The sequence below is a fragment of the Chiloscyllium plagiosum genome, unplaced genomic scaffold, assembly GCF_037043375.1.
Source record: "Chiloscyllium plagiosum isolate Xiang-an unplaced genomic scaffold, Cpla_swu_hap1 HiC_scaffold_6, whole genome shotgun sequence".
NCBI classification, from domain to species: domain Eukaryota; kingdom Metazoa; phylum Chordata; class Chondrichthyes; order Orectolobiformes; family Hemiscylliidae; genus Chiloscyllium; species Chiloscyllium plagiosum.
Genome location: NW_028270144.1, coordinates 91,742,143 through 91,757,033, shown reverse-complemented (window position 1 = coordinate 91,757,033; position 14,891 = coordinate 91,742,143). Strand labels below are relative to the sequence as shown.

General features: G+C 41.8%; 1 protein-coding gene across 3 annotated transcripts in view; it reads left to right on the top strand.

The window, feature by feature from the left end:
• Positions 1 to 14,891, top strand: part of flt1 (fms related receptor tyrosine kinase 1) — a 184,560-nt gene that overhangs the window by 92,788 nt on the left and 76,881 nt on the right. For all 3 annotated transcript variants that reach the window (XM_087988200.1, XM_087988199.1, XM_043692014.2), the window contains exon 12: positions 9,054 to 9,162. In XM_087988200.1, coding sequence (XP_087844326.1) covers positions 9,054 to 9,162 — 109 coding nt within the window. The remainder of the gene's footprint in view (positions 1 to 9,053; positions 9,163 to 14,891) is intronic.

Sequence of the window (14,891 nt, the reverse complement as noted above, 5' to 3'; positions counted from 1 at the left end):
TGGTTTAGACTTACTCAAAATCACAAACAATTTGTTATCACCCATTGTAAAATGTTGTATGAGGCTGAGTCCCTGAAATCAAGGAATTGTAGGTCAAAGGATGTATCAAAATAGATAACATAATAATGGTAATGTAATTAATGTTCTCCTTAGTATGATCCCTCTATTAATTAAAGATTGTACATATCGGGGTTGAAGGGAAGTACAGGAAATAAGAAAAAATTCATTCTCATTAAAACTGAATGATGATTGTAATGTTTCAGCAACATTTCCGTATAAACTACTTTATAAATTAGAGTTGAACAAAGTAATTGTAGGATGGCAAAGATAGTGCCCTTAAATTATTAAACTTTATTTAAAAAGTTCTATCACTGTTTTCCTGAGAGATAAGGTTTCCATACCCCACACCCCAAAGGTCATGCCATTCTGCTAGAGATACAGAATATATGATTAAAGCATTTTAATGTTGTGGTTCATTCAGTTACCAAAACAGCCAGTCCATTGTCATTGTAAATTATAATTAAATGCTTTCAGGTTCAAGGTCCAGCGCTGCTGGTCACTAAAATCTATCTACCACCCATTAGATGAATTTCAATCGGTCTTGGACAGATAGCTTGTGGATTGGGGGTTTCAAACAAATGTTATCCAGACAGCTTCATCAGAACTGTCTTTTAGTGATTGATTATGAAATAGTTTCAGCACTGGTTGAGCAACGGTCCATGTACTGAATAGTTGCAACCAAAGTCTTTAAGACATTAAGAGCTTTAAAAATACTTTTATTCATTCTCAAGTGAATGTCTGAGTTTATGAGCAACATTTTTCAGATGTTTGTTTCTTTTCATTTCATTTTATTTATTTTTGGCCAATCCAGCAATTTGTTTTGGTTACAGGGGTTGATGGTTAAAAAAAAAGAGGGACATTGATGAAAACAAGTTTCCAATAAAGTAACCACAGTATTCCCTAAAACATAAGTTTTTTTACAGATTAAACATTCAACTTGTCATTACTTTGTATTCTATTGTAGTGAGTATACAAAACTCTTGTTGGGAGTTTTCTATAGGCCTCTGAATAGTTCCAGAGATGAAAAAGAAAGGCTTGCAAAGATGATTCTTGATAGGAGCGAGAGTGACAGAGCAGTTGTTATGGGGTACTTTAACTTTTCAAATATTGACTGGGAACAAGTTCAAGTACTTCAGATGGGTCAGATTTTGTCCAATGTGTACAGGAGGGTTTATTGACACAATATGTAGACAGACCAACAAGGGGAAAGGCCACATTGGATTTGGTACTAGGTAATGAACCCGGCCAGGTGTTAGATTTGGAGGTAGGTGAACACTTTGGTGTTAGTGACCACAATTTGATTATGTTTACTTGAGCGATGGAAAAGGATAGGTATATACCGCAGGGGAATCAACATTTCGGACAAAAGCCCTTCATCAGGATTCTGCAGGGCAAGAGTTATAGTGGGGGGAAGGGCAATTACGATGTGATTAGGCAAGATTTAGGATGCATAGGATAGGGAAGGAGACTGCAGGGGATGGGCACAATTGAAATGTGGAGTTTTTTCAAGGAACAGCTACTGCATGTCCTTGATAAGTATGTACCAGTCTGGCAGGGAGGAAATTGTCGAGTGAGGGAGCTGTGGTTTACTAAAGAAGTTGGAGCTCTTGTCAAGAGGAAGAAGAAGGATTATGGTAGGAAGAGACGTGAAGGCTCAGTTAAGGCACTTGAGAGTTACAGGTTAGCCAGGAAAGACATAAAGAGAGAGCTCAGAAGAGCCAGGAGGAGACATGAGATGTCATTGGCGGATAAGATCAAGGAAAACCCTAACGCTTTCTATAGGTATGTCAGGAATAAAAGAATGACTAGAGTAAGATTTAAGCCAATCAAGGATAGTAGTGGGAAGTTGTGTGTGGAGTCAGATAGAAGAGGCACTAAATGAATATTTTTCATCAGTATTCACACTGGAAACTGACAATGTGATCAAGGAGAATACTGAGATACAGGCGACTAGACTACATAGGATTTAGGCTCATATGGAGGAGGCAATAGCAATTCTGGGAAGTGTGAAAATAGATAAGTCCTGTGGGCTGGATGGGATTTATCCTAGGATTGTTTGGGAAGCTAGGGAGCAGAGACTTTGTCTTTGATCTTTATTTTGTCATTGTCGATAGGAATAGTGCCAGAAAACTGGAGGATAGCAAATGTTGTTCCCTTGTTCAAGAAGGGGAGTAGGGACAACCGTGGTAACTATAGACCAGTGAGCCTTACTTCGGTTGTGGGTGAAGGGTTGGAAAAGGTTATAAGAGATAGGATTTATAATCATCTAGAAAGGAATAAGTTGATTAGGAATAGTCAACACGGTTTTGTGAAGGGTAGGTTATGCCTCACAAACCTTATTGAATTCTTTGAGAAGGTGACCAAACAGGTGGATGAGAGTAAAGCAGTCAATGTGATGTATCTGGATTTCAGTAAGGTGTTTGATAAGGTTTTCCCATCTTAAGCTATTGCACAAAATACGGAGGCATGGGATTGAGGGTGATTTAGCGTTTTGGATAAGAAATTGATTAACTGAATGGTTGATGGGAAATATTCATCCTGGAGTTCGCTTGCTAGTGGTGTACTGCAAGGATCTGTTTTGGGGTCACTGCTATTTGTCATTTTTAGAAATGACATGGTTGAGAGCAGAGAAGGATGCGTTAGTAAATATGTGGATGACACTAAGGTTGGTGGAGCTGTGGATAGTGCCGAAGCATGTTATAGGTTACCGAGGGCCATAGATAAGCTGCAGAGCTGGTTGAGAGGTGGCAAATGGAGTTTAATGTGGAAAAGTGTGAGGTGATTCACTTTGGAAGGAGTAACAGGAATGCAGAGTGCTAGTAGGATTTGTGGTAATGTAGATGAACAGAGAGATTTCTGTGCCCATGTACATAGATCCCTGAAAATTGCCACCCAGGTTGATAGGTTGTTTAGAAGGCATACAGTATGTTTGCTTTTATGAGTAGAGGGATTGAGTATCGGAGCCATGAGGCCTTGCTGCAACTGTACAAAACTCTGGTGCAGCTGCACTTGGAATATTGCATACAGTTATGGTCACTGCATTATAGGAAGGACGTGGAAGCTTTGGAAAGAGTTCAGAGGACATTTACTAGGATGTTGCCTGGTATAAAGGGAAGGTCTTATGAGGAAAGGCTGAGGGACTTGAGGCTGTTTTCGTTAAAGAGAAGAAGGTTGAAAGGTGACTTAGCGTCATGGAGTCATAGAAACGTACAGCATGGAAACAGACCCTTTGGTCCAACCTGTCCATGCCGACCAGCTATCCCAACCCAATCTAGTCCCATTTGCCAGCACCCAGCCCAGATCCCTCCAAACCCTTCGTATTCATATACCCATCCAGATGCCTTTTAAATATCATAGCTGTACCAGCTTCTACCACTTCCTCTGGCAGCTCATTCCATACACGTACCACCCTCTGCGTTAAAAGGTTGCCCCTAAGGTCCCTTTTATATCTTTCCCCTCTCATCCTAAACCTACGCCTTCTAGTTCTGGACTCCCCGACCCCAGGGAAAAGACTTGGTCTATTTATCCTATCCATGCCCCTCATTTTATAAATCTCTATGAGGTCACCCCTCAGCCTCCGACCCTCCAGGGAAAACAGCCCCAGCCTATTCAGCCTCTCCCTGTAGCTCAAATCCTCCAACCCTGGCAACATCCTTGTAAGCCTTTTCTGAACCCTTTCAAGCTTCACAACATATTTCCAATAGGAAGGAGACTAGAATTGCACGGAATATTCCAAAAGTGGCCTAACCAACATCCTGTACAGCCGCAACATGACCTCCCAACTCCAATACTCAATGCTCTGACTAAGCAGGGAAAGTATACCAAATCTGCCTTCAGTATCCGATCTAACTGTTACTCTACTTTTAAGGAGACCTGCACTCCAAGGTCTCTTTGTTCAGCAACACTCCCTAGGACCTTACCATTAAGTGTACAAGTCCTGCTAAGATTTGCTTTCACAAGGTACAGCACTTCACATTTATCTGAATTAAACTCCATCTGGCACTTCTCAGGCATTGGCCCATCTGATCAAGATCCTGTTGTATTCTGAAATAACCTTCTTCCCTGTCCACTACACCTCCAATTTTGGTGTCATCTGCAAACATGCTAACCACACCTCTGTTCATATCCAAACCATATATAAATGACAAAAGTAGTGGAGACAGCACTGATCCTTGTGGCACTCCACTGGTCGCGGGCCTGCAGTCTGAAAAACAACCCTCCACCACCACCCTCTGTCTTCTACCTTCAAGCCAGTTCTGCATCCAAATGGCAAGTTCTCCCTGAGATCTAACCTTGCTAGCTAGTCTCCCATGGGGAACCTTGTCGAACTCCTTACTGAAGTCCATTTAGATCATGCCCATTGCTCTGACTTCATCAATTCTCTTTGTTACTTCTTTCAAAAAACTCAATCAAGTTTGTGAGACATGACTTCCCCCACACAAAGCCATATTGACTCTCCCTGATCAATCCTTGCCTTTCCAAATACACGTACATCCTGTCCCACAGAATTCCCTCCAACAACTTGTCCGCCATCGACATCAAGCTCACCAATCTATAGTTCTCTGGCTTGTCTTTACCACCTTTCTTAAATAGTGGCACCATGTTAGCCAATCTCCAGTCTTCCGGCACCTCATCCGTGACTATCGATGAAATAAATATCCCAGCAAGGGACCAAGCAATCACTTCCATAGCTTTCCAAAGAATTCTAGGGTACACCTGATCAGGTCCTGGGGATCTATCCATGTTTATGTGTTTCAAGACATCCAGCACTTCCTCCTCTTTAATATGGTCATTTTTCAAGATGTCACCATCTATTTCCCTACATTCTGTATCTTCCATGTCCTTTTCCACAGTAAACTCTGATGCAAAATACTCGTTTAGTATCTCCCCCATCTCTTGCGGCTCCACACAAAGGCTGCCTTGCTGATATTTGAGGGGGTGTATTCGCTCTCCAGTTACCCTTTTATCCTTAATTTATAAAATATATTTGTAAAAACCATTTGGATTCTCCTTAACCCTATTTGCCAAACTTATCTCATGTCTCCTTCTTGCCCTCCTGATATTCCTCTTAAGTATACTCCTACTGCTTTTATACCCTTCTAAGGAATGATGTGATCTCTACTGTCCATATCGCATTCCCTACACCTACCAGCCTTTCATTTCACCATCACAGGAATATACTGTCCCTGGACTCTCATTACCTCATTTCTGAAGGCTTCCCATTTTCCAGCTGTCCCTTTACCTGCGAACATCTGCCTCCAATCAGCTTTTGAAAGTTCTTGCCTAATACTGTCAAAATTAGCCTTCCTCCAATTTAGAACTTCAGCTGTTAGATCTGATCTATCCTTTTCCATCATTACTTTAAAACTATTAGAATTATGGTCACTGGCCCCAAAGTACTCCCCCACTGACACCTCAGTCACCTGCCCTGCCTTATTTCCCAAGAGTAGGTCACGTTTTGCACCTTCTTCAGTAGGTTCTTCCACATACTGACTTAGAAAATTTTCTTGTACACTCTTAACAAATTCCTTTCCGTCTAAACCCTTAACACTATGGCAGTACCAGTCTATGTTTGGAAAGTTAAAATCCTCTACCATAACCACCCTATTATTCTTCCAGATAACTGGAATTTCCTTACAAATTTGTTTCTCAGTTTTCTGCTAACTATTAGGGGGTCTATAATAAATCCCAATCAGGTTATCATCCCTTTCCTATTTCTCAGTTCCACCCAAATAATCTTCCTGGATGTATTTCTGGGAATATCCTCCCTCAGTACAGCTGTAATGGTATCCCTTATCAAAGACACCACTTCCCCTCCTCTCTTGCCTCCCTTTCTATCCTTCCTGTATTTGTATTCCTGAATATTAAGCTGCCAGTCCTGTCCATCCCTGAGCCATGTCTCTGTAATTGCTATGATATCCAGGTCCCCATGTTCCTAATCATGCCTTGAAATCATCTATCTTCCCTGTTAGGTCTCTTGCATTAAAATAAATGCAGTTTCATTTATCAGTCCTACCTTGATCTCTGCTTTGTTCCTGCCTGCCCTGACTGTTTGACTCGCTTCTTTTCTCAACTGTACCAGTCTCAGATTGATCTTTTTCCTCAGTATCTCCCTGAGTGCCACATGCTCTTCTTACTAGCTTAAATCCTCCTGAGCAGCTCTAGCAAATCTCCCTGACAGTATATTAGTTCCCTTCCAATTAAGATGCAATCCATCCTTCTTGTACAGGTCACTTCTACCCCAGAAGGGATTCCAATGAACCAAAAAGGTGAATCCTTCTCCCATACACCAGCTCCTCAGCCATGCATTCATCTGTTTAATCCTCCTATTCCTACCCTCACTAGCTTGTAGCACCGGGAGTAATCCAGAAATTACTACTCTCGAGGACCTCCTTTTTAAATTCCTGCCCAACTTTCTGTATTCTCCCTTTAGAATCTAAGCATTTTCCCTTCCTATGTCTTTCTTACCAATGTGTACAATGACCTCCTGTTGGTCTGTCTCCCCCTTGAAAACATTCTGCACCCTCTTTGAGATATCCTTGATCCTAGCACCAGGGAGGCAACACACCATTCTGATTTTACCCTGCTAACCGCAGAAATGTCTGTCTATGCTTTTGACTAGAGAGTCCCCTAACACAGTCGATTGCTTCAAACTCGACGTACCCCTCATTACATTAGAGCATGTCTTGATACCAGAAACCTGGCTGTTCGTCCTACATTCCCCTGATAATTCATCACCCCCTACATTTTCCAAAACAGCATACTTGTTTGAAATGGGGATAGCCACAGAAAGCTCCTATACTACCTGCCTACCTCTCCTAACTTGGAGTTAGCCCATCCACCTGACTGTTTCTCCCTTCCTATAACTGCCATTCATCACACCCTCTAGCTCTTGTAAATTCCTCATTGCCTCTAACTGTTGCTCCAATCGATCCATTCGATCTGGCAGGATTCACAACCAATGACATTTATTGCAGATATAATCCTCAGTAGCCCGAACTCTCTTGAAACAGCCACATTCGACAAGAAGAGCATATCACTCTTCTAAAGGACATTTTGCTTCTTACACTGTCTTATTGCTCTACAAAACACTGCTCCAGGCTAATTTAATACTTATGGCTTATATTATTAAATTTTACTCAAGAGACAGATCCCATAAAAACATATAATCAAGAAAGAACCAACCCTACTCACTATTGTACATTTACAGTAAGGCTACACTTAAAACTATTCACTTATCTATTTCTGTGCTGTGACCTCTCCCAGACAGGTTCCTCCAAGATCAGTTGTAAATTTCACTGTTTATTAAGTTTTCCTAGACACACTCCAGTGTCCAGCAATACATGAATTCAAACACCAAAAGGCTGTAACTGCGAAGATCCACTGCTGTGTCACTTAGCAGTGTAGGTTTCATCCCTGTCTCCGTTATCAGACTATGTGCTCGTGCCTTTGTCTGTCTTTCTCCCTTTAAAAGTGCTGTTTAGATTAGATTAGATTTTAGATTAGATTACATTACAGTGTGGAAACAGGTCCTTCGGCCCAACAAGTCCACACCGACCCGCCGAAGCGCAACCCACCCATACCCCTACATTTACCCCTTACCTAACACTACGGGCAATTTAGCATGGCCAATTCACCTGACCTGCACATCTTTGGATTGTGGGAGGAAACCGGAGCACCCGGAGGAAACCCACGCAGACACGGGGAGAATGTGCAAACTCCACACAGTCAGTCGCCTGAGGCGGAAATTGAACCCGGGTCTCCGGCGCTGTGAGGCAGCAGTGCTAACCACTGTGCCACCGTGCCGCTGTTGTTTTGACTTTTTTTTCTCCAATGTTCCAAAACAATTGCAACAGCATATAAAACAGTAATTGCTACTCCTGGAATTAGAGGAAATCACCTCCAACACGTAAAATACCTCAAAAAGGAGCAGCTGTTACAGCTATAAATTTTTCCTGTCCTCCATCTTGGATAATCAGAGGGTTAGACAGAGTGGACAGTGAGAGCCTTTTTCCTCAGATGGTGATGGCTAGCATGAGGGGACATAGCTTTAAATTGAGGGGTGATAGATATAGGACAAATATCAGAGGTAATTTCTTTACTCAGAGAGTAGTAGGGGTGTGGAAAACCCTGCCTGTAGACTTGCCAACTTTAAGGGCATTTAAATGGTAATTGGAAAAGACATACAGATGAAAATGTAATTGTGTTAGATGGGTTTCAGATTGGTTTCACAGGTCAGTGTGACATTGAGGGCCAAAGGTCCTGTACTGCGCTGTAATATTCTATGTTCTATGTAACAAAGTCAGCCACATGAACGTCACAGAATATGACTTCCCTGATTGGGACATGTTAATCTGGTCTAATCAGGGTGCCAAGGCTGACAGATATAAGCAGGAGTGTCAAGGGTTCTGCTCACTCTGAGAGCTGTCTTTTGAGGAAGGAGGATGATGAAATTACAGTATAATTATAGAACTGCATGAAGCATAATTTCCGAGGATAGCAGTCTGAAACCCTTTGGATGAGGTTGCCTCACATCATCTGTGTTTCAAATTGCGGGGATGTATAGTCTTAAACTTTCTTCAACCTAACCAGAGTTGGTAACAAGGTTTGGAGTGGAATCATTCCTGCCTGGATCCACATCTCAAGTAAGCAGCACTCTCTTCTGAGGAGAAAGACTCAAAATCAATATAAATAAAGCACTACCTGGCTGGAACTGAACTACAAAACCAGCCTGCACATCTGCCTGCACATTCAAAGGCAGGAATAGTACAATAAAGACGTAAATGGTTCCACAGGGAGAGCTTTCCTGTTATTCTACCAATACCATTGTTTTGGAATAAAGTATTTTCAAAGAGTTGAAATGTAACAGTTATATTATTATGCCAATGAATAACTGGAACCATTGAATAATTGTACCTGTCATACCATTACAAAAGGAAATTTTCCATTTGAATAGATGCATAGGATGTAATTGTGTTTTTCCTCTTTTTCAGACTGTTAGCACTCTGGTGGTGGCTGAAGCTAATATTTCTGGAATTTATCGCTGCTTAGCTGAAAACAAAGTAGGAAAAGATGAACGAAATATTAACTTTTTTATTACAGGTAAGAGACTGAAACAGGAATTAAATTGCATATTTTAAAAAGAATGGCAAGTTGTATTTGTATGTTAACTTCAAAGATAAAACATCCCATGGCATTTTAAAGAGAGGCTGGAGGAGGGGGTGTGTGAAAGGAAAATCTAAAATAGCAAGAGGAAAAACACAAGGGGAGGTGAGCTAAAATAGTGAGCAAAAGCATGTTGTTTAAAAGCATGTTTAAATGTGGAGAAAGAAATTAAGGAATTTAGGGAGGAAAACCAAGAAATAAATCATGACAGATATAGACTGGGAGGTTTGAGGGTAAGGGAAGTAGATACACAAATAGGAAAGTCATTAAAGTCGGAAAATTAAGGCAGTTTGATGGGCTCTCAAATTGAAGGGGTTGTTGAGATCATGGATGGATCTTGGAAAGGTAGATCTTATGGGTTTGGTGACATTTTACTTCACTCTTAATGGGAAAGTAGATTTGTGTATAGTGCAGGTAAAAATATTTGAGTTGGAGTAAGTTGGAATTGATAGATGGTGGTTGTTGGCAAAGACTACAATGGATTTGATTTATTATTGTCACATGTACTGAGATACAGTGAAACCAGGCAAATCATACTTCACATCAGTACATTAGAGTAATGGAACAGAATGTAGAATATAATGTTTCAGCTACAGGGAAGGTACAGAGAAAGGTCAACTCTAATATATGAGAGGTCTGTTCATAAGTCTATTAACAGTGGGGAATAAGCTGTTCTTAAATCTCTTGGTATGTGTTTTCAAACTTTTGTACCTTCTGTCCAATGGAAGAGCGTGGAGGAGGGTATAACTGAGGTGGGAGGGGTCTTTAATTGTAATGGCTGCTTTCCCAGCAGCGCAAAATGTAAGTGGCATCAGTGGAAGAAGGGTTGGTTTTCGTGATGGACTGGGCTGCATTCACAACTCTCTGCAATCCCTAGCAGCCTTGGGCAGAGCAGTTGCCATACCAAGCCATGATGAATCAAGATAGGATGCTTTCTATGGTGCAACTATAAAAATTGGTAATAGTCATTGTGGGCATGCTGAATTTTCCTTAGCCTTCTGAGGAAGTAGAAGCATCGGTGTGTTTTCTTGACTGTACCCTTGATTAGTTAGGCCAGGACAGATAATTGGTGACATTTATTCTTAGGAACTTGAAGCTTTCAACCATCTCCACATCATCACCATTGATACATTCAGGGGTGTATCCTCCACTCAGCTTCCTGAAGTCAATGACTAGCTTCTTCCTTTTGTTGATATTGAGGGAGAGGTTGTTGTCTTTACACCATGCCACTAAGCTGTCTATCTTTTCTGTACTCTGTCTTGTCATTATTTGAGATCCATTATGGTGGTGTCATCAGCAAATTTATAAATAGGGTTAGAACTGAATTTGGCCACACGGTTGTGAGTTTACAAGGATTTTGGATTAGTGGTGCTGGAAGAGCACAGCAGTTCAGGCAGCATCCGAGGAGCAGCAAAATCAACGTTTCGGGCAAAAGCCCTTCATCAGGAATAAAGCTTACAAGGAGTAGAGTAAGGGACTGAGTATGCAGTCTAGTGGGGCACTGCTGTTGAGGATTATTGTCGAGTAGGTGTTGTCACTTATCATTACTGATTGCAGCCTGAGGGTCAAAGTCAAAGATCCAGTTGTAGAGGCGAGAGCAGAGTCCTCAATCTCAGAGTTTGGAAATGAGTTTTGTTGGAATTATGGCATTGGAGATGGAGCTAAGGTCAATAAATAGAAGTCTGACATAGGTGTCTTTGGTATCCAGATGTTTCATGAATGTGTGTGGGACCAGGAAGATGTTGTCTGTCATGGATTTATTGTGACTGTCGGTGAATTGTAGTGTATCAAGACAATCTGGGAGGCTGGAATGGACATGTACCATTAATACCCTCTTGAATCTCTTGGGAATGATTGTAAACTGTGATAGTTGGTCAGAACCGAATGGACTGAAATATCTGCCTAATGTACATTCTCTATCAATTTCCATTTCATTTAAGTCATTGATTCATCATGGGTTGTACAAAGGTTATGCAGTAATTCCCAATTTATATACTAGAATAGTCTCTCATTTTTAAAATGAATCGGAGTTTTGCATTGGCTAAATGTGGTAATTGTATTTGATAAATCATGGACCTGCCGTGGGTGGCACGGTGGCACAGTGGTTAGCACTGCTGCCTCACAGCGCCAGAGACCCGGGTTCAATTCCCGCCTCAGGCGACTGACTGTGTGGAGTTTGCACGTTCTCCCCGTGTCTGCGTGGGTTTCCTCTGGGTGCTCCGGTTTCCTCCCACAGTCCAAAGATGTGCAGGGTCAGGTGAATTGGCCATACTAAATTGCCCGTAGTGTTAGGTAAGGGGTAAATGTAGGGGTATGGGTGGGTTTCGCTTCGGCGGGTCGGTGTGGACTTGTTGGGCCGAAGGGCCTGTTTCCACACTGTAATCTAATCTAATCAATCTGAAAATTAAACTGTAATTCAAATATTTTTAATTTAAAAATGAGTGACCTCCTCTAAATTCAAACAATTCAGAGGCTCAAAGTGTCAATTTTTTCTGAACAGAAGACAACGACTTTAATGGAATTTCTTTTCAGACCAGTGTCCCCTGGTTTGGTTTTAAAAAAATTGATAAAACCCCTATTAGCTAAATTAAGGAAAAACATTTGAGCTCAATCCACAGTGGAAAAAAAACATTATTAATTTAAATCTAATAAGATCTTGTTAATTTTTTTTTCAATTTGTTTTCTCTTACCCAATGAATTTCCTTCATGCACATTATCAGAATACCTGAGTAGTTGCAGCCACTAGACTGATCATCACTACTCCTTGATCAACTGCCCAACAGGCATGCTAAAGTGATGTCGGAAGGAACTCCACCCCATCACTTTTTCCTTTCCTCTCATGGATGACCTAGTCAAATCTTGAAACTGGTCCCAGTAGGAAGCACAAGTGCAAATGTCAATTGTGAATATGAAATCAAGATTGCTACAGCTACCAGAATCTCTTTAAAAATAAGGAATGCTGTCCTCGAAACCTGACATGCAATGCTAGGGAGAACTTGGCACGTGGATTTTTTCTGTTGAAAATAAGGGCAGGATTATCCTTCTGGGGATGGAACATGGACTTCGGGTCTTTCAGGTCCTGACTGTACACCCACCCTCCCTGCCCCCAGAGAGAATCAGCCCCTGATTTTTTATAGAATCAGACTATCATAGGAGAAACAAAGACAGGATTGAAGAAATGCAGCTGCCATTACCAGCTAGATGTCTCAGAAGAAGTAGAGGCTTGGAACTTGGGGCAGGGCAGGGCAACCCCCCCCCCCCCCCCACCACCACCATTTTGCAAATGGTGACCTGGAGGTCCTCACTGAAGCAGGAAAATACCACGCTTATAAAGCAAGCTGTCCTGGCTAAAGGTCGCTGATACTTTGAGCAAAAGAGGTGTGATGAGCAGGAATGGGATCCAGTATTGAAAGAAATTCAATAGTTTTACATGACCTGGCAAGGTGAGTGCAATGCCAAACCCACAAGACAAGCTTCCAGAAGCTTTTTGTAACCCCAGTAAACACTCTAGCTGAGAAACCTGAGGACATGTGTTGCTCCTCAACATGGGAGGAGTGTATACACAGGATGTGTACTGACTCCTCAGTGAGGTTCACAGCATAATGCTGTTTAAAATTTGCTAGCACTGACGTTCAGCTTCAGACAAATAGAGCAGTTGGTATTGAGGCCAACAGTGTTGTTCATGCAGACTCCTTTATCCTACAGGAGAAAAACTAACTAAATGGCCAAGAAAGGACAAATACTAGAAGAGAGGTTCCATACCTTTCTTTTTAGGAACAGAAGTACAGGAGGCCATTCAGCCAGTTAAACCTGCTCTGTCATTTAATATGATCAAGGCTGATCAAACACTACAATGCCTTTAACCAACTGCATCCCCATAGCCCTTTACACCACAGACATCTTTCAATCTTCACTTTAAAAATACCCAAGTTTCAGTTTTCACAGCGTAGAGCATTCCAAAGGTTTACAACCCTCTGAGTGAAAGAATTTCTCTTTATCTTGGTCTTAAGTGGCATTCCTGTAATTTAGAAATTGGGCCCCTAGTTTTCGCCTCTCTAACAAGGGGAAATGTCTTTCCTGCATCTACTCTGTCTATCCCTTTAAGTCATGAATTGGAAACTAGTGTGCTTCCAATTAAACCTGTTGGACTATAACCTGGTGTTGTGTGATTTTTAACTTTATCCCTTTAAGGATTTTGTAGGCTTCATTGAGATGACTTCTGATTCTTCAAACCTTGAGAGAATACAGGCCTGGTTTGCCCAAACTCTCTTCATTGGACAGTCCCGCCATCTTGCAAAACAATGTGGTGAACCTTTGTTTCCCTAAAAGTGCAACAATATCCTTCCTGAGATAAGGAGTCTAAAACTGTAGATAGGTGTGGCCTAACTCAGCTCCTATACAATTGAAAGAACACTTCCTTACTCCTGTACTCAAATTTACTTGTGATAAAGGCTAACATTCCATTAACCTTCCTCATACCTTGCTTCACCCACCTTCATTGGTTCATTGACAAGGACATCTAGGTCCCTTTGTACATCTGCACTTTCCAAACTCTTACCATTTAAGAAATATTCTGCCATCTGTTCCTTCTATTAAAGTGGATGACTTCACATTTTATCACATTACATTCCATCTGCCATGTTCTTGCCTATCTAACAGCTAGTGGTTGGCAAGCTGGTGTGGAGTCGGACAGTCAGTGACCAGGGCCAAGTGGGAAGGCCAGCAGTTGGTAGGCCTGAACTGAGCAGGATGGCCAGTGGTCACAGGGCTGGAGTGGGATGGCCAAGTTTGAACCCTTGTTCCTAGTGCAGAATGCTGGACTATTAGTCCGGTAACATTGCACTACCATATCCCCTGTGCTCTGCAGGGAGTAGGAAGATATGAACTTCACCAAGGTCACAGAGGATAAGAAGATTGACCAAAATGAGATAGATATCCATTTTGGGGATGGTGATGACAATGCAGTGCATCATCTTTGTCTCATCTTCCACATCCTGCTCCATCTCTTGCTCTGTAAAGCTGCATCTTTCCAGGGCCTAGTCATCCTCAACATCCACAGCTCTCTGAAGAGCCATGTAGAGAGCAGTAGACCAGTTTTACCATGTGTGAGGCCTCTTCAGGAATGTACTGCAAAGCAATACCTAGCCAGGCTAGGTTTTGGAACTCATGATGGAACGAAGAGCTGAAGCAGTTCACACTGACTGAAATTGAAGACATGCTGGCAGCTATTGGTGATGCCTGTACCTGAGGGAGTGCAGCAGTGGAGGTGAAACCCACTACACTTTCTGCCTGCAGGTCTTATCCTTCAAGAATTGTAATTTGCAAAATTGGAATCAATGACCAGCATCTTTTATCAGATCAAGTAGCTTCTCATGGATTCCCTTTGGTCCCAGGGCAAGAAGCAGGTGATAGGAAATGAGCATGCAGGCCAACACTGTTTTCTTCATCTCCTGCCCACCTCCATTCTTGCCCCGAAGTGTTAACTAGTAAGAGCAAGTGGCTCAAATTGAAAGAAAAGTCAATGCCTGCAAAGAGTTTGCTGACCAATAAATTCCAGATTAAATTTCATACGTGAACATTTGGACATCTTTTTTAAAAAACCACTTATTCAACACTAACTGCGCTAGTAGTATTGCTCAATTTATCATATCAGTTGGAGAGTCCAG